Source organism: Amphiura filiformis, chromosome 19, assembly GCF_039555335.1.
Source record: "Amphiura filiformis chromosome 19, Afil_fr2py, whole genome shotgun sequence".
Lineage (NCBI taxonomy): Eukaryota > Metazoa > Echinodermata > Ophiuroidea > Amphilepidida > Amphiuridae > Amphiura > Amphiura filiformis.
The window spans coordinates 30,495,190-30,515,958 of NC_092646.1; the positions used below are offsets into that span (position 1 = coordinate 30,495,190).

Below are 20,769 nucleotides of genomic sequence, written 5' to 3' on the forward strand. Positions count from 1 at the left end.
GTTAAATGCAAATTTCTACAAGAAAATTCAATTTTCTAAATAGTTTTGCTTTTCGCATTGACAATGCACACAATTTCCTATGTGTCCCATATTACCTGCACCCATTCAGTTGAAAATCAGAGAAAATAATCATTTATAAAGGAAAGTGCCACTTGTCAGTGGAATTTTACCTGCTGATAAGCTTAACCCATCACCTAAAGATCATAAAAATGACAAATGCCCCCTCAGTACCAGAGTTTTTGGATACACAATCATAAAATGTGACGTCATTGATTTTATATCAGGCCAAAAAAACGACATAATTTTTGGGCAATTTCACTCTTTTTGGCATTGATTTCCAAGAGTTTGATACACAGACTCCAAAACTGCATTTCTAGAAGCACAATTGATGTCTCTAAACACTTAACAAATCAACTTAAAGTGTTTACCTTCTCTAAGCTACTTTTTGTTAAAATGAAAACAGGTGTCCCATATTACCTGCTGTCCCATATTACCTGCACCTACCCTAAGTGGCATTTTGATTGCAAATTTTTGTTTTGTTTACACCACATTTGCTGGCGTTAACAACATACCGAATGCGCCTTGACTGCGTTGGACATACGCGCAGAGTTGCGCCGCGTCACGCGACGCGAATTGCGCGCGTAATCACAATATTTCGCATTCGCGCATTTCTGACTCATTATTTCCCGCCAATTTACTAAGCTGTCTTGAGCCATGTGACTTTTTAGAGTTGAAAAGAGTGAAATAAATCAAGCAAAAATACGAATAAATATTAGCAAGTTGTATTTGATCAGTTTCAAGTGAAAGAATACATCTTAGCGTTGATAAATATCACAAAATCTCAAATTCGGTCGACGAATGTGTCTTCCATTACTCTGGCCTTAAGACTGTTAAATGCTTTAACTACTTGTGTTTGTCACTAAAGCTCATACATTAGATTCTGACACCTCAAATATTGTTTTGCACTTTTTAACCAAAATAAATGTATTTAAATAATGCAATTTAATTACAAATTACAAAAAATAATATTATTTCACGAGCTTAAGTACGTGTAGTATCGCGAGAAATGTAATTTATGATTGATCAAAAACTTGCATTGCATAACTTGCAAAATTAAAGGCAACATTTTAACAATTATACAAACGCAGATTTAGACCGCATTTTAAGCTTCTGAAATGGTTCGAAATTAAGATTGTTATCAATCAATTTTGATTTGATAAATACATAATTTTACGTGGGATTGGTGTGCCCTTTTTAACTCCAGTCCTCACATATTTTAACAATACATTCATTGTTGCAAACTGTATTACCTTATATGGAAAACATCAAGAAAGTTCTCCCAAGCATATATAATTAAATCATTTGTGTTGGAGTGATAGTGCAACTTTTTGCAATTTGCATACAACCTGATCAATTTAATTAATAATACTCCACAGATTTCGAGTAAACACTAACTGGCTTTTTTCTAAAGTATATTGAAGGCTAAACCCTAAAGACAAACTACCTTCCAAACTTAAATTGTTCTTTAAATAATCTTTTCCTGAAATGTTTTTCACTATCAATCAACAAATTTCAATTCCACAAACAAGTGTTTCTATTGTTTTATACTGGACATTCACAATAAAAACACCTCCGATAACTAATTCAAGTTAATGCAAATACTTGATAATTATATTTCAAATTGCTATTAAAGAAGGAGGAAATGAAGATGATGATGATGCTGCCACTGATGATGGTGATGTTGCAAATGAAATGATTATCCCGGACACTGGCGATACTCTGTAAAAATATGCACAGTACCGGTATGTCATCATCAATTTGTGGGGAATAGATATTATACTATATTATATTATACTATACTATACCAATACTATATTATACTATACTATACTATACTATACTATTTAGTGTACTATACTATATACTATATTATATTATATATATTATACTATACTATACTATACTTCTATGACATTGCAAAATGTAGTTATTAACCATACTATCTTCATTATTTCTTACAGGAGACCCAACAGGATTATTTGATCTTATAGTATCTCCAGACGTAACAGTACTACAAGGATGTGGTTTAGGAGGAACCTCACTTATCAATGCAAACGTAGCCTTAGAATGTGAACCAAAAATATTTGAAGATGAGGTAAGATTGCATCAAAATAGCCTCATTGCAATGACATAGTTCTATAACCCCCATTCAGAATACATAGCTGAAAATTTGACCTCAAGTTGTGGAGTATGAGTTTTTGTACCCAACATATTCAAAGGTCATTCTGTGAGTGTACAACATATTGGGGTTAAAGAACTGTGTCTTGACAGGTGAGCATGTTTGAAGAATAGTTAAGCCGTTACATCTGACAGAGCAGTTCTTCTGGGGTGAACCAAACTTGCCTGGTTATCAAATTAATCAATGACAAGGTTATCTTTGAATTAGACAGTGCTAATTGATGTTTTAATGTTATTGCATCAATTAGCACCTGTCAAGTTCAGAGAGATTACCTTGTCATTGATAAACTAGGTAGGTTTGGTTCACCCCAGAAGATCTGCTCTGGCAGGGCTTCCTCTTTAAGGGTATCACACAATTTTACAAATATTTTGAGTCCTCAACGGACGACTGAGCGTCCCTTTAAGCTTAATCAAAAGTTTAAAATGCAAAAGTGATATTTAATTGTCAGCTGCGATAAATTGTTCAAAGTACCGGAAATCGGATCAAAAAATAATATAAAATATTACAAAGATCTTAGGATGTCATTAACAGGATTAACAAAAGAAAGAATACTTTATATCTGCCCACATCCAAATATTTTAAATTCTGTAATGCAATATTTGTTCTTATGACATAAAAGAATACTTTAGTATTGGTCAGAACTAAAACTTATTGCACAGCCAGACAAGCCATTCCTGTGGCTGTTTCACCACCTTGACCCGCTATTATTTTCTTTATGTGCAATAATCGTCGCCACGTTCAAGTTTCCAGCTGTAACACAATAGAAGCAGTATGAGGCAGTATTTATATACTGTACATGTATATATACATACATATATATATAGAATACGCCTTCTTTATGTAGTTTGGTGTAATGTTTTCACATTGCCATGGTATTTCAATGATCTCATTTAAAACATCTTAACATAATACTGCAAGTGCAAGTTTACTCAGTGTCACCAATGTCATTACTTGTGTGTCATAACTTGAGTTTAATAAGATAGATTGATCGATTACCAGAAATAATTGTTTGCCAGATTGTTTGGTGTAATATTTTCATATTACCATGGTAATTCAATGATCTTATATGCAAAACATCCTAAACTTTTATCATAATATGATGCAAGGCAGCAAGCACAAGTTTGTTTACACAGTGTTACCAATGTCACTGTGTCATCACTAATAAGTAATATTATTCAAAAGAATAATTGACCGATTACCAAAAAATGACTTTTCTTTGCCCAGGTTGTTTAGTGGAATATTTTCGCTTTGCCATCATGGTAATGCAATGTTCTGCAAAACATCCTAAACTTTTATTATCATATATGATACAAGTCTGCAAGCACAAGTTTGTTTACCAATGACACTTATTGTGTGTCATCACTAATATTATTCAAAAGAATAATAGACTGGTTACCAAAAAATGATTGTTGATTACCTGAGTTGTTTTCTGTAATATTTTCAAAATACCATGGTAATTCAATGATCTTATGCAAAACATCCTAAACTTTTATCATATGACGCAAAGCTGCAAGCACAAGTTTGCTTACACAGCATTACCAATGATACTTATTGTGTGTCATCACAAATATTATTGAAAAGAATAAGCGACTGGTTGCCCAAAAATTATTGTTGTTTGCCTGAGTTGTTTTCTGTAATATTTTTGCATTACCATGGCAATTCAATGATCTTACATGCAAAACATCCTAAACTTTTATCATAATATGATGCAAGGCTGCAAGCACAAGTTTGTTTACCAATGTCACTTACTGTGTGTCATCACTAATATTATTCAACAAAAAAATTGAGTGGTTTAATAAGATCAATTGAGCGGTTACCAACAAATGATTCTTGTTTGCTCGGTTTGGGTTGTTTGTTATAATATTTACATTGCCATGGTAATTCAATGATCTCATGATGCAAAGAACTTCATCATAATGATGCAAGTTTGCAACGTGTTCAATGTCACTTTTATTGTGTTCAGTCTATAAATACTAGTATTGAATACAAAGCTGAACCCTTCGAAGGTTAATGAAAGGTTCAATTGGCCCACAGTTACCCAGTCAGGTGGAATACCCTGCCATTACGAAGTGGGTTGGAATTTTTGGAACGTTTATTGACAATAGGACAATTTAGTGAATGAAAAACCAACAAAAGTAAATAGTACTACATCATCTTTTAATAGTTTAATTCACTTTCATTCATAAAAATTTAAGATAGATTGTCTGGTTACTACAAAGTGATTGGTATTTTTGGACATTTTTGCATACAATGGTAATTTTGATCAACAAAATCCAGACAGTATTTTAAAGAGGTAATCATGGGTTTTCTTTTGAAAATATAATATATTTTGCTTAACTGTTCCACACAATTACATTTAGGACAAGAGTTCATACATCGTTAAATATCAACAACCAACAACAACAACATTGTAAGCAGTGTTAATGACTGTGCGAAATATAATGTCAAAAAGGTATTATTTATTATTTATTAATAGATATTTAACCAAAGTACAGTTTCTTTGAACCAAAGTTTAAAACTTTATTCAAAAAAGAAAATGCAAGAGGCCATTTATCTATCGAAACTAACAAAAGTACTAAACAAAATATGCTAAGAACTTGGAAGAGATACATTAATAACAATACCATATTTATCAATCTCATCATAATCCTGGAATGAAAATATATGAAAATACAAAAATATTGAGAAATAGGTCATTATAGGTGCATTCCTTTTACTTCAGAGACCAAAATTATTACAATAATTATAAATAACTGGTACCTAACATTTTGAAATGAGTATTGTTCAGGTGGAATGCGTGTATGATAGAAGTGAATTACTGCAAATTGCTCCAATAATTCAAATCGCGAAAAAAATTATACCACAAAAACATCACGCTTTGTTAAACTCACATGACAAGGGTTCAAACTCACATGATTCTAAGCATAAAGGGCATTAAATGATCTGGAACCTGGTGATTTGGAAAGTCTTGAAAAGAATCGTATGTCAAGTCGAATATTAATGGAAATTATTTAGAATTAAACCTTTACCAGATTTAATTTAAGCAAAGGCGTTTTGTTTCTTTTCTCCTAATATTGCATTTATACTTAATAAAAAATCATATTTAAAAGTATAATCCAAATTATGAGCTTAGCTCGCACATGCATATTACCGTATTTATTAAGATCTTATCATAATTATATTCTATTTTGTGCAAACAATTGTTTTATATGTTTCAGATATCATTATCAAGGCATTTAAACAAATTTGGGTTTAAAAATTTTGCACATATTCTGAAATAGATTTTTAACCAAATGCCAAACCAAACACCCAATGATCAGCACACAAAATCAAAATGAGTAGTTTCGGATAACAAGAGGAAATTCTTGGAAACTGTGTCCCCTTCTTGATTCTTTTTTCCCTTATAATCAATTACCTGGGGAAAAGCGTTGTAAAACCTCAGGAAATTCTTTTCAACTATTTACCACATGTGTGGTTACAGAGTGCACAAAAGAGGATTAATTTAGACTTGGTACACATATTATTTCCCAAATACATGCATTTTTAAAACTTGAGGTTTGGCACATTGCCTGTGTGGAGAACATGCAACATTTTTGTAAAGAATTTCTTGGATTCCATGCCAAATTAAATTAAGCATGACCTACCGCAATACTAATAATAGTATAGGGATACGCTTCATGATAAAATAAATAATGTGGTTGTGTCAAAAATGTATGTATATATAAGTATATTTAGTCTTTTAATAACTGGATGTAAGTAATGATTCAGTTTGGGAATCCCTTATGACATAGATAACCTACATAGCTTGAATGACTAACTCATACTTTGTTCAATATGCAGTTGACAGGTGCCAGGATCATGCACAATTCATCACTCAAATCTGTCCTTTGAGTTGGGGCCAAACAAAGTGTTCAAATTCTTTTAAAAGTATTTCAAAGCTTCCAAGAAACAGTATAAACTTTCAATTTGGTTCAGTACAGGGCATTTACCTGAAGTGATTTCCTTTAAGCAGTTTCCTGAGTCAGAACTAAAATAACTGAAAATTTAACAATTTTGGGCACATTTTCATATATTTAACCCCCCCCCACCAAAAAAAACCCTTTTGCCACCCTTAATGCCCTGCCCCCTGACTTTTTTTTCTGGTGCCCCCACAGTGTTTTGGATGGAATGGTCAGTATATTTGTTTTGGATAGGGGGCAAGCAAATATGGTGCACACTTTTTTTCCATGTCAAACAGGGGAAGGGGGGAAGCAATTATTGGCACACATTTTCAGGAAACCTTTTCAAATCATCCATTAAAAGGCAACTTTATAATAAACATTGATTCAATAGCTGAATAAATGACTCATATCGATAATCACTTTGTATATTTGTGTTTTCCCCTGTAATTTTGATTTTGGTACCACTTAACCTCAACAATAAAATTTGATCATTTTAAAAGATATGCATGTTTATTTTCATAGCGGTTTCTTTCTTCCTGAAATACTTTTGGGTAAAAGTTTTAACCACCCCTAGTTTACATTTCTAACCAGTGCCAGTCGCAGAAATGGGTTACACCCATATTTATATCGAAATATCAACTTATCAAGTGGTGTACATCATGGTACATACCAGCGTATACCACATTGTATTAAACTAAATCCTAATCAATCAAGGAAAAATTGTCCTAAAAATGACATGTGGTCATGGTTTCTTTGATCCTGGTTGGAACCACTAAACATGAGTTTGGTTAATATTTATATGAATTTATTTGAAACTATTTGATAAGCATATTCAAGGAACTAAAAGCCCTCATACTTTGGATCAAATGTATGTAATGTAATGTATTAATATAAACATGTGATAGAACATACCCGGAACCGAAATAATACCATTTGGTGAGGTCCAACACCTCCATGGTCTCCCGGATTGGTGGTCGTGGTGGTTGCTTTTACAAGTTCCTAAGAATTTGAGATATTTTGAAAAGCATGCTACATTTAGAAACATTTAATACTCTAGTGGAAACTCAATCTCCTACAACTTTATACAACAAGCGTTTTCACACGCAACATACAACGAGGATCAGTAATACATGACTACATTCCTTGTTGAAAACTAAGATGTGCATTTACCTTACTACCTCTTTTTGAATGCCTTTGGGGTACCTTTGGTGGGACCTTTTAGTACCTATGGTGTACCATAATTGATGATTAGGGTTTATGCCGATATGATGGCCCTACAACATTTATGTTGTGTGACTCAGGGCAGGAAAACCCTACATTATATGCAATGTATGACATTTTAAAGAAAATATTATTGGCTTAAAAAGTAATATTGAAAATATTATTGTTTTTAGGCCTAAATTACACCTTATGGAGACTCGACGTTTCGAAACCTTCTTGTCTGGTTTCCTAATCATGAGTGATGACTTGATCCAGCAACACTGGTGGTGTTTCTAGAAGATGTAGTGTTTCTAGAATTGTTCTGGATCAAATGGTCATAACTGTGACTGAGGTTGAATGCTGCGCCCCCTTGGTTGTTCATTGCTTTGTCTCCCCTGCGACGAATCCATATGGATTCCCTTATCCATCTGGTTTCGAAATGTCGAGTCTCCATAAAATGTGAGTACTTTGTACATGGATATGCTTTATAGAACTTAGCTACAATTGAACATTGAACTATCCAAATGAACCTCTTCCAGAATACTAAATTACACCTTTGGAGTTACACACTAGGGTTTTCCAGTGTGTAGGGATCTTAAAAAACAAGAAATTGGTTCTGTATGTAAAATATCTAATATCCCTTACACTTCTAAACAAAAATCACCTTTATAGGAGACCTCCCCAGCAAGAAATGGTGAAAGAATGTCCAGTTGCACTGACGCTTACCAAACCTGTGATTTGATAGATTAGCCCAATTGGGCGACTTCGTAATATTTCCAGCAATTTTTGGCTGCTTTTTGTCCCATAGAAACCAATGGTTAAGAAAAAAATTGGATGACTTATCAATGTTGGCTCCTGTGAATTTGGATAGTTTCATATCCCATAGAAACCAATGGTTAGAAAAAAATTGGGTGACTTTTCAATGTTGGCTCCTGTGACTTCCGGTAGTTTCTTTTCATATCCCATAGAAACCAATGGTTAAGTGAAACATTGGGTGATTTTTCAATAATTTGACTGACAGTTGGGCTGAAATTTTTTGGCAACCCTGTATAAAAGGTCTAGGATGTGGCCTTTTATAATAAACACCATGCTGGTTATTGAACCAGGATACATACAAAATATAATAACATTATTGTATTGAAAATTGAGAACTTTCCTGGTATACAAACTATACATGTAATGTATAATGGATTACTTAGTATATTTTGGGTACTATTTGGGTACTATTTGATACACAGTATTCTGCAAGGGAGCTGGTAAGATCAAAAGGTTATCATACTACCTGCTTGCTGCAAAAGGAGTTTTTAGAACTCAATTGTCCTATAAAACTGGCAAATATACAGACCCAACTTGTTCAGAAAAAGGGGGCATTTCGTGATGTATAGCCTTATCCTCCACTTTTCTCAACCAAAAAAAAATGTATATAGCAATGTAACTAATATAATCATGCACATAAACTCAAAAATACAAAATCGGAATCAACTGAAATTTTGGAATAAACTTGTTGATATATCTACTCAAACATATCATAAAAAGAGGATGCTGAAAAATCATAAAAATAAAACACTCATTTAAAGGGTCTTTACATTTTTAGCACTAGTAGTACTCTTAAAACCAATTGTAATTGTTGAATTTCAATAGAAGTACTGTAAAAGTCAATATTTTCGCGAGAAGATATTTTCGCGATTTTGAAGATTTTGTCAATTGCCGAGAATTAAATTTCAGCGGTTTTGATATTGATACAATAGAAACCTAATGCAAAAGTTTATTTTATGCGCGTTTTTTATTTTCGCGATTTTATGTCCACTCGCGAAATTCGCGAAAATAAAAACCTCGCGAAAATTTCTACTTTTACAGTATAGCCAGGAAATATAGCAGCATTAAAATAAATCATGAAATAAAGTAATTATATTTTGAAAAATAGGATTAAGCATGACCCTATCTTATTTTTTAGGCTTCAGCTTATTTCCATTTATGGTAATCAGTGATGCAATACCTACATGCCTATTGTGGCTTTTATCATGTTTATGAATACATTGACATAAAGCTAAATGGGACCCCCAAATATGGCCATTTTTAAGCATTATATACATGGCTGATAAGTATCCTAGCCAATCAAATGAAAAGAAATGGACATAAATACCACTGGTATGATAATTAGACCATGTGATTAGACTTATAGTATTATCTTCTTTTGAGGCATTTAGTGCTGCTCAGCTATGGAAATGTTACTGGTTTCATTACATCATGACCAAAGAATTGTCACACAATTGGAAAAAAACAAACAATTTCCTTGAGTTTTTCTTAGTTTGCAATTCAAATTGTAAATTGAAAATGCAAGTAAAACCAAACTTAATCCATGAAAGAAAACAAAGTTGTTAGAGGTCACATTTTATTCAGGTGTCCGAATAAAGAATAATTATTTCGCTAGGTTCTTTTCAAATTCATTTTACAGTTTAAATGCTATGTGTATTGCCTATGGCCAGTACAGACTGGACACAAACATTAAGTCAAAGCTTTGAGATATTTTCTCAAAATATCAATATAATAATATTTCAATTAGAAATTTTCGCTTGACAAAACCAGTAAGTTTTTACTTACTCTCTAATATTTCGTCCTACACGTCGGAGGACTTCTTCAGATGTGAAACATCTGATCCACTTTCCGGAAACTGACTTCCGGTTGTGATTGGTCTTGTTTCCAGTCTTCAAAAGTGGGTCATATCGTGACTTAGGAAATAAGTGCCTTCCTCTCTATTCATGGTCTTTGTCCCCCTCTTTCTGATCTCCATCGCTTCTCGTACTTCTCTGGATCTTCTGATATGTTCTTTGCCAAGTATCTTGGAGTCCTCCCAGTTGACAACGTGATTTGCTCTAGCGACATGGTCAGATATGGCTGACTTCGTTTGTTCTTGCTCCGATGTCCTTCGCTCTGACCGAGTGAACCTTTTGTCATTCGCTTTCTTAACCTCCGCTTGATGTTCTGCGAGCCTAATCCCGAACAACCGAGAGGTTTCACCAACGTAACTAAGATCACAATTTTGGCAGCCGATCTCGTAAATACAATTGCCTGTCTTAAGCTTGTCTCTCTTGTCCTTTGGATGGACCAAAATCTTTTTGAGGGTTTGGTGGGGCTTCATTGCAGTGTCTACTTTGTGTTTTTTGAAAATTCTTTGAACTCGTTCAGAGATTCCATTGACATAAGGGAGCACTACCATCCCCTTGCTTTTGTCCTCAATCTTTTGATCTTTCTTAGCGCTAGGTTTCACAGTCCCTTTAGATTTTTGTTTCATTTTTTCTTTGACTTGGTCTACTGCCCATTTAGGATAGCCACAGTTTTTAAGGGCTCCACGCACATGTTTTTCTTCATTTTCTCTATCCGTTTCTTCCGTGACCACGCTGTACATACGGTCAAATAGAGTTCGGACCACACCCATTTTCTGATGGAGAGGGTGTTCTGACTTAAAACTGAGATATTGGTCAGTGTGGGTTGGTTTCCTATATACCAGGAGCTTTACCGTACCATCAGGTTTCCGAACCGGAAGTCAGTTTCCCGGGAAAGTGGATCAGATGTTTCACATCTGAAGAAGTCCTCCGACGTGTAGGACGAAATATTAGAGAGTAAGTAAAAACTTACTGGTTTTGTCAAGCGAAAATTTCTAATTGATATGTCTTACAAACCTGATGAATCTATTCACTGAAATAATAATATTTCTTTTGAATTTTGAAAGAAAATTTGTAACTTGTCATCTGCAATTGACACCCATCTTGAGAGGGTTAAGTTTTCACAATAAAATAGAAATGACACATTTTGTAAAGTTTTCAGTGACTTTTTTTTGGATGAACATTGAAAAGAGGACTGTTAGTGATGACAAATTTTACAAAGTTTTCAGTGACTATTTTTGTGATAACATTGAAAAGTCAGTGATGACAAATTTGTAAAATTTTCAGTGACTTATTTTTGATGAACATTGACAAGAGGACTGTTATTGAAATCAATGAAGAAAAAGAGTGGAAAGAATATTTATAGAAAAACAATGAATATGCTGATTTCCTGGTTCAAGCAAATATTGGCCAAATGAAACTTTATCTTAACCAAATATTATTGTGATTTTGATTAACCACTTCTTTTGTAAAACATAAGTTTGTTACAACTAAAGTGTTATGATTTCCTTGTAACTTGCATTTTATCTGACATTTATGGTGAATATTCATAGAATGATAAATGAAATAAAATCCCATGGATTAATCATCAATGTGGTACGATAAACCTGGAATAATTAGAAAATGTTCAGCTTTGTAATCTATTGAAAGAAGCCAGTAGACTGAATCGTTATATTTAAAATATGAAAAGAGTTAGACTGCATTGAAAGAATACAAATTAATTCGTCACTGGGCGGGAAAAAACTCATATGTACTTTTTGCCCTTGAACATGGATGAAGCAAACCATTCAATATAAACCTACACCTACAAGGCTTTATCCATTTTCAAGGGCCAAAAGTAAATATGAGATGTTTCTTGCATGTACTATTGGCCCTTGAACATGGATGAAGCAACCTCTTCAATATAAAATCCACACCTACAAAGCTTTATCCATGTTCAAGGGCAAGAAGTACATATGATGTTTTTCTCGCCCAGTGACATACAAGATTGCATAGGGCTATTACAGCTGAAATACATACACCCGCTATGGAAGACATGGCCTTCTGTAATCTTCCACACTGGGAGGTGAATTTAAAATGCGGTTACCTGAATACATTTGAAATTTCCGTAGTGGGTGTATGGATTTCAACTGCAATAGCTGTATCAGATATGTATCCAGGGGGGTAAGATGGACTGTCCCCTCAAAAAATATTTTCAGGTCAATTTGGGATGGAATAAATGAAAATTTCTCGTAAAGCAGCCATCTTTGAATGCTCTTCCGCCTCTAAATCTAATCCAGACCAAAATATTTAGTGACCGGGTTTTTTTGAAACACCAAGGCTGGTTACTTGTCTGAAAATTGTGATAAACAACTCAACATTTTCATCCTTTACATTTTTCATCTCACAGGTGTGGCCCAAGGAGTTTCGGGATGACATTACCAACCTTAACACAGTAGATAAAAGCCATGTTGAGCAAATGCTACAACCAGTCACATACCCAGAGAATCATCCCGATTTACCCAAGCAACAGGCGATGAGAAAAGTAGCAACGCACCTTGCTGATATTGAAGATTTGAATGTCGACAGAATATTGAAAAAGTAAGTTGGGTCAATTCTAAAAATAATGCTTGAATAAGTTCTGTGAACTCAAAACAAGAACAGATTAATAAACCAAGGCTGTAGAAATAGCTGTTTGAACTGACTGAACCCCTAGCAAGGACAGGGGTCAAATCAGGGTCAACTTTTGGACAGGCAGTAGGCGGTTTTGGTAAAAAAGACGGGCACTTGTCATATCCTAGCTAAGACCGGCCATAGACCCTGTTTTGGATCACTAACTTGGAAAAACGAACGCAATCCAAAGTCTTAACACATTTCAGATTGCGTGCTAATTTAAAAAAAACATTCCAATAAACTATATCAGATATCAAATAATTAAACTCGATTAGTTTCCTATCGGGATGTCCGTAGCTGATCCGGGTGTTATATCTCTTCCTTTGCACCATGTACCTTCAGATTCTACCATTGTGTTCCACCTTACATTTGTTTGTCTTTCCTGTACTATAAAGTCAATGTCCCTAAACTATTACACCAGAAGTTTCTTTAACAAACATTTTGTTTTCAAGGGAGTATGTTTCTCCAGCTCTGCAATGTTTCCTGTGTTAAGAAACTTCAAAGATCTTCAACATAATTAGCAAATTTGTAGCAGGTTTACATCTAGAAAATCTGGAACTTAATGTTTTAGCAAAAGACTTTATAATATATCATTCTGGGTTTTTTTTCATCTTTCTTTTGTGGTGTTTTTTTTTTTTTTGTTCCTTGTGTTTTTCTATCTTTCTTTCTTTTCCTTCCTTTTTTTCCCTTTCTCCTATTTTCTTTCTGTCTTTCTTTCTTATATCATTTCTGAATTTCTTAAAACTGAGGGAATCTGTTTCTTTGTTCTATCTTCAAAATGTGGGAACCCGTAACCGGTTATAAATACGGATATCCGACCCGATATTTTGATATTGCAGTATAATAATACCAATATAATATCTAAATAAACTGAAGCATGAAACAATAAAGGAAAAATGACTTACCACACAGCTACCGGCCTTCCTTCCTGAATATCCCTGTGTATGAATTTCAAAAAAGAATGACAAATTATCAACTTTCAAAAGAAATTAAAATTTTCTACTTAAAATCTGTTTGAAGATTTTTTTTCAAATTAATTTTACCGGGAGTAACACTGGTGAAAAAGGTCACATAAACACTGGCAGTGATAGCCGATGTTTACACTGACCAGAAGTGAATGCTTGGTGCAACTGGTCGGCGTAGTGCTACGAGTAGGCTAGGTGTGGACACACAGTAGGAGTAGGGAAAATATTTGTGAAATTTTGATCAATATTAGCGTAAGTTTATGGTGGGTGTAACTCGAAGTGTGAACACAACTACAAGGATTGATGCATTCTTGCCACTCAACCATGACAATGCTTCCACAGGGACGGGACCTGGGGGACGGAATGCAATAGATGCGCAGCAATTATGCATGTGTTTAAAACGGCACATAGTGTTCATTCAATTGAGTTTCTGACTGGTGGTTGTGTGTGTTTGGTGATGGAGCACAATGGCCTCATCCCAATGACATAGTTCAATAACCTCAATTAAACAATCATAGTGCAAAATTTGACCTCAAGTTGAAGAGTATGAGTTTTTGTACCCAAATTTTCAAAGATCATACAATAAATGTGCAAATGTATTGGGGTTAAAGAATTGTGCCCTGATAGATGAACATGTTGTGGATCCAAGTGTAACTGACAACACATATTTAAAAAAAAAAGATGACAACTTATAAAGAAATCTTACGCTTGTCTGATTTTAAAATTTAAGACTCTGAAATATTCAATATTTAATGTCTTCTTGTATTCTCTTTCAACAGAACTCCGTTATATGTAAATTTTGAAGAGAGAACCAACAAAGTTGGTATCACACAGCCATCATGCGTAGGGTGCTCAAACTGCTGCAGCGGATGCAATGTTGGTGCAAAGAACACTCTTGATATGAACTATCTACCAGACGCAAAAGCACACGGGGCTCATATCTTCACAAGGGTAAGTTTGTTTTTCCCCGTTTGTATGTACGTTTAGTTTAGTCACCTATAGCCAACATGTAAAGAATATAGTGCTTACTCAGTGGTATAGCAAGGAATTTTGTCAGAAGGGAACAAGGTAACTTTCAAGGGGGCAAAATGTGATGAAAATTGTCAAAAATCAGAAAAAAACCACAAAAAAGATCTAAAAATCTTAAATATCAGGGCAGCTGTCCCCAGTGGGGGGGGGGGCAAGGGTTCTCACAGGGGGGAGCTGCTCCCTTCCCCCTTCCCCCTGGCTATGCCACTGTGTTCACTCAAAACTTTCAAATTCAATATTGACAAGGGGACAAACCAAAAGATCGCTGATGTCCTATTAACTACACTAGCTTCGTTAGGTGGGGAGGAAGGGAAGGAGTTCAATATGATGATTACGGTTACCTATCCCCTATGTTCAGTTGACCCACACAAGATTGGGAGGGAGGGTTTCAGCTGGAAAATGAAACTAGTTACTTTTATAGGGCTCCATTGATCTTTTGGTTTGGTCCCTAAAATGCATGATGCTAAAAATAGATGTTCATACCTGATGCTACGTCACATAATGCTCTCAGAAAATTCATTGAAGTTGGATTAGTGATTATTGCACAGAGCTCATATCTTATACCTGAAACAAAGAAAATGCAGGCATGGATGAACTGAGTACGATCATTACAGGATGTAAACATGTTTTTGATTTAATGTAACAAGCATTGATACATATAAATAATCAAATATCTTTAGTTCGTAAATTTTGAAAGATCTAGAAGTGATTACTTACTTAGGACTTATGCCCTGTAGTAGTTCAACTCGATCTATACTTATTCTTATTTTTGTGTTCCGTTTCAGGTGGAAGTCCGAGCCATAGAAAAAGACGAATCATCTGGAGAATGGTGTATACACTACATTCATCATCTACCTGGTGGAGACAGGTTTAAACTCAAAGAACAATTAGTGCGTGCCAAAGTGGTTATTCTCGGTGCAGGGGCGCTCGGTTCAACAAATATCTTATTGCAATCAAAACAACGAGGACTTGATTTATCTGATAACCTAGGCAAGCATTTCAGCACGAACGGCGACTCGCTCGGTTTCAGTTTTAACGGAGAGGATTCCACGAGACCTGTCGGACGTAATCCAAAACACGTAGTTGCAGACGGTAAGCCTCCTGGACCGTGCATTACGACTGTTATTGATATGAGAGGCAGACCGGGAAGAGACTTAAAAGAAAGTTACGTTATCGAAGATGGCACGCCTCCTCGATGCACGAAACTGCCGCTCAAGTTGACTCTGAAAACGGAAGGTAATTGGTCGAGCGAGGATGTGTCTCCTATGGAGAATAAGAAGCAACTTGTAAGACAATTTAAAGGCACAGACTTCAAGCATTCCATGTCATTCCTTGCCATGAGTAATGATAGCGGGCAAGGAGAATTGAAACTTGGCGACAGCGGAAGAGTGTGGGTAGACTATCAAGGCGTCGGCAGCGGACGAAACTTTGAGGAGATCCACGGTGGGATGCGCAAAGCGACGGAAGCTTTGAAAGGAGACTACATTCCTAACCCATTATGGGGTGGTATGCTTGCCAAGTTGAGAAACACTAAAGGAGTGGTTACGGTGCATCCTCTCGGAGGTTGCGGGATGGGCGAGACGGGAGCGCAAGGAGTCGTTAATCACATGGGAGAGGTGTTCAATGGGAATACAGGCGAGATCCATGAAGGGTTGTTTGTTGTGGATGGTGCTATTATGCCAAGGAGTCTAGGGGTGAATCCGTCTTTGAGTATAGCTATGATTGCGGAGAGAAACATGAGATTACTGGCAGAGAAGTATGGATGGAATATCGATTACGAATCTTGGAAAGTTGTAGGTAAGTTAAAGTTCTGTCCCATGTTATAATGCTATCTGCTTTGCCGATACAGGAGGAGATATTGTCAGTGGCAGGGTGGGGTGGGGCATGGGGGCAAAGTGAATTGGGGGGAATTAAGCAACTTTTTCGCAAAATTGCCGCAAAAAGTGAAAATAATATTGGTTTTTACTGTGGGCATCTGGGGGAGGCAAGAGTTCTGATTGAATGCCATTTTCCCAGATCTTCTACACAGGGAGTGTGAATTCTAAATGGGGATTACCTGAATGGGCGACTCCATTGGAAATCTACACCCCCTGTGTGGGAGATTAAGGTCACATCTTTCATAAAGGGTGTATATGGATTTCAAATTCAATAACCCAATCTCACATGATTCAGCAAAACTTATTATTTTACTTAAGATACATTTTTAGATTAGGTCCCAATATTAAATTAAAGTCTTGAATTTTCTTATTTTCAACAACATGAAAAATATCATTGTCTTATCAGAATGCCCAGAGTCAAATACTGATGGGGATTCAAAGGACTGTAGGCTGCATTCTGCAATGTTAGATCCTGAACATTGATATTGTTCCAATTCCAAATGATTAATTTGGCTCTATCATTTTACATCTGTTCATAATATGCATGTAATGAGCTATTCCATTTAAAATCCACACTACCCTTGTGAAAGATTTAGCTCAAGTCTTCCTCAGAGGTAGTATGAGTTTCGAATAGAATAGACAATTGGGTAACTTCTATTTGAAATACTAACTCCAGTTGTGGAAGATATAGGTAAAATCATAATACAGGGGGAGTAGGGGTTTGAAAATGATTAACCCTGACCAATTACAGTTGAAAAACATTCTCCCCCTGTGGAAGATATAAATTCCAAAATCTTTCACAGGGGGATGTGAATTTTAAATGGAATAGCCCAATGAATGTATGAGGTCATCATTTGTTAGAAATTGCAGGATTTGAGAACATTTGGTGAAAATTACAGGATGGAGCTAATGAAACTTATAAAAATAGTTATGTGTTCAGGAACTTCAATGTACATGTATGTGTTAAGGGACTGACTGTGACATACGATCATTTTCCTTGGAAATTCATCAGTTATCAAACCAAAATGAAATCTGTAATGTATCATGTATAGCTTTGGCAGGTAATATAATGTAGCACGATCACAGGAAATGAGTCTGTGAAAAATATTCTAAAATGCCAAGTTTTTAATACAAAACACATGAAAATTTGAACTTCTGGGTACCAAGGTAATTCGTCAGGTGGATATAATGACGTATGTTGCAATAATCATAAAAACCACAGAGTGACATTTAACAATCTATTACACATGTTATGATTTTACATCATTATAATAATTATGTAACTTTCAAATGTCTACTTTTAATAGACACATGAATTGCTGAACATAAATGGCAGCTAAGATTTATAATCTATGCCCAAAACAATTCACCTACTCAACGTTTTCACAATGCTCATTTCTTGATCTTTTTACGAGCGACCTCCGTCACTATGAATCCATCCGATTTTCCACATCAGCCAGTACATTGTATGTGATACCCTTACAAATTTTCATTTGCTGAAAATAATAAGAAACAATAGAATTTAAGCAGTTTCCTGCCAATAACTCAAAATCAATATCAGCAACAGTTTGATGCATTCCCTTTGATTGTGTCACATAATGGTCTGTCTTTAAGAACATTTTTTAATCCACATATTCTTCCACTCTTCTCTTCCTCACACAGAAACAAACAACAAACCACTCCCTCCCGGTATCCGCTTCACAGAGAGAATGGTCGGCAAACTCTCTGTGGACAACACCATGCATCATGCCGAGTTCACCGTCACCATAGAGAGCCAAGATGTCCGAAGCATGATCAAAGACAAGCAGCATTCGGCTAGCATCTACGGGACGGTAGAATGCGCGGGATTATCAGCCGAGCCACTGACTGTATCCAGAGGATACTTTGAACTCTTCTCGAAAAGTAGCGATGACGATCACAGGCAGATGATTTATAAGATGTTGCTATCCAGTCATGAAGGAAATCAGTACTATTTCATTGGAAAGAAAGTCGTTCATAAAGATTCTGCGTTAGAGATTGGACTCGGTGACACCACCACATTGTTCGTAACGGTGTACCACGGTGATAACGAGCACGGTGATGTCAAAGCAACGGGTAAGCTTATCATCAAGTTAGGAGACTTTATGAAGCAACTCAGAACTCTTGAAATCTTCAACTGCGGTGGTATTATCGAGAAGTTTAAACTCAAGACCCGGTTTATCGCTTGGTTTGCTGGCGTCATGTGGAAGGTGTACGGCGGTGTATCTACTAATAGGGTTGACGACATCGATGGTGCTGCTGGACGAGACAAGCGTGCTCTACGGTTGCCTGAACCAGATATGCATCTGCTGACCACGGAAGATGGGAAGCAGTTACGGTTGAGGAGATACCATGGTGGTCCGAATGGCCCTATTGTTCTGATGCACGGAATGGGAGTATCCTCAGATGGGTACCTCATGGATACGATAGATACGAATTTAACAGAATACCTGGTGGAGAAAGAATTTGACGTCTGGTTATTCGACAATCGTAACTCCATCTATGACGAAAGCAATGCAATGTCGCAATCTGATCTCGATGAAGGTGCAAAGTACGACATCCCTCTTGCAATAGATACCATCCTACAAGTGACGGACAAAAAGGATGTACAAGTGTTTGCTCATTGTGCAAGTTCCGTGATGTTCTTTGCATCACTGTTAGCTGGCTATCTTGATAAGGACAAGATCAGATGCATTGTGGCATCGCAGGCCACTTTCTGCACTGTGCCCAGTGCAACGAACAAGATGAAATCAACCCTGAAGCTTCCACAGATACTCCACAAGCTGGGAGTGGAAGGCTTATCTGCCTACACAGATGAAATGGCAAAACTCAGAGGAAAAGCGCTCAACCAGTTTGTCGAAAACTTTGCTGACGCGGCTTTGAAAGTGGAAGAACAGTGCGATAACAGCGTATGTCATCGCGTCACCTTCATGTACGGTCAGCTGTACAATCACAGTAATCTAAACAATCAAACGCATGATACCCTCCATGAGCAATTCGGATACGGAAACGCATCCATTTTCAGACATCTCAGCTACTGCTTCAGCCATGAACATATAGTTAGCAGGAGCGGTAAGAAGATCTACTTGCCAGACTTCAACAAGTCGAAGCCGACCGAATCAGAGAGATACGCGACCCAGCTCCGAAAGCTCGACATTCCTATCTTCTTCCTCAGCGGCGCAAAGAACAAGAGCTTTGATCCCGAATCCACTCGACGCGCGCTAGACAGATGTACGGCCATCAACCCAGCGCAACACTACGAGAGAGCGGTCATTCCCGATTACGGTCACTTCGATTGCCTGATTGGCCAGAATGCAGCAGTTGACGTATGGCCTAGGTTCATAGAATTCTTACAGGTTTACGCTGACCAAGGTTCTTGTGCTGTGCCAATCACCCCAGTGACTAATCTTGCACGACGATTTGCAGTGCGTATCAACAGCGCCACATAGTGGTAACTATGGTTGACCATAATAGGTGATATTCGAATTTGATCATTGCCTTTTACCCATGATAGATTAGTGTGTGCAAAATCTTATTTGCCAGGCTCAGACACTATGAATCATGGGATAGTTGCAAATGGTTCTTTCCTATCGCCATGTGCAATGTGTGTGATGCATTCCATTTGAAGCCACTTAGCTCAAATAGACATGGTATCCCACAATGCACTATTGAACTGAAATTAATCACATAACTGTGAAACCTGGCTGCTGTTGTTCAATATCCCACAACTTGCAATGATTTGTGGGATTGTGTTGTATTCACTGATGATCACTGTGCGAGAGTATTCACTGGGAACAACTGAAATAGGAACAATAAAGTTCAGTGAAGCTGCAGACTCTCTTGTATGACATGTTTTTGAATTAACATTGAGGAGTGTTTAATTCTTATATTAAAGCATATTTATTGATCATTTTATAACTTTATTGGTCATTTTATTGCTCATTTTATAACACCTTGCTTGTTCTCATGTATCAATATATGTCTGACAATTCAATCTTTATTTTTGATAATTATTTTTGGTATTTGCTGGGTTTGTTATGAAAACAAGTGAAAGTTGTCAATATTTCACTCCCTCTAATTTGCCCCGGGTGGATTTCACAAAAATGGTATTCCTTTGCTTGCACATCCAAGATGGCTGCCATGGCATGAGCGGCCATCTTGGATTTGCAGTTGAAGGTGAATTTA

At 36.2% G+C, this 20,769-nt stretch overlaps 1 protein-coding gene across 1 annotated transcript in view; it reads left to right on the forward strand.

Moving 5' to 3' along the window:
- LOC140141168 (uncharacterized) overlaps positions 1-20,523 on the forward strand; it is a 41,721-nt gene extending 21,198 nt beyond the window's left edge. The window contains exons 4-8 of the mRNA XM_072162961.1: positions 2,022-2,155; positions 12,433-12,623; positions 14,440-14,611; positions 15,475-16,486; positions 18,229-20,523. Of these exons, the coding sequence (XP_072019062.1) occupies positions 2,022-2,155; positions 12,433-12,623; positions 14,440-14,611; positions 15,475-16,486; positions 18,229-20,033 (3,314 nt within the window). The 3' untranslated portion in view covers positions 20,034-20,523. The remainder of the gene's footprint in view (positions 1-2,021; positions 2,156-12,432; positions 12,624-14,439; positions 14,612-15,474; positions 16,487-18,228) is intronic.
- Positions 20,524-20,769: the final 246 nt, after the last annotated feature.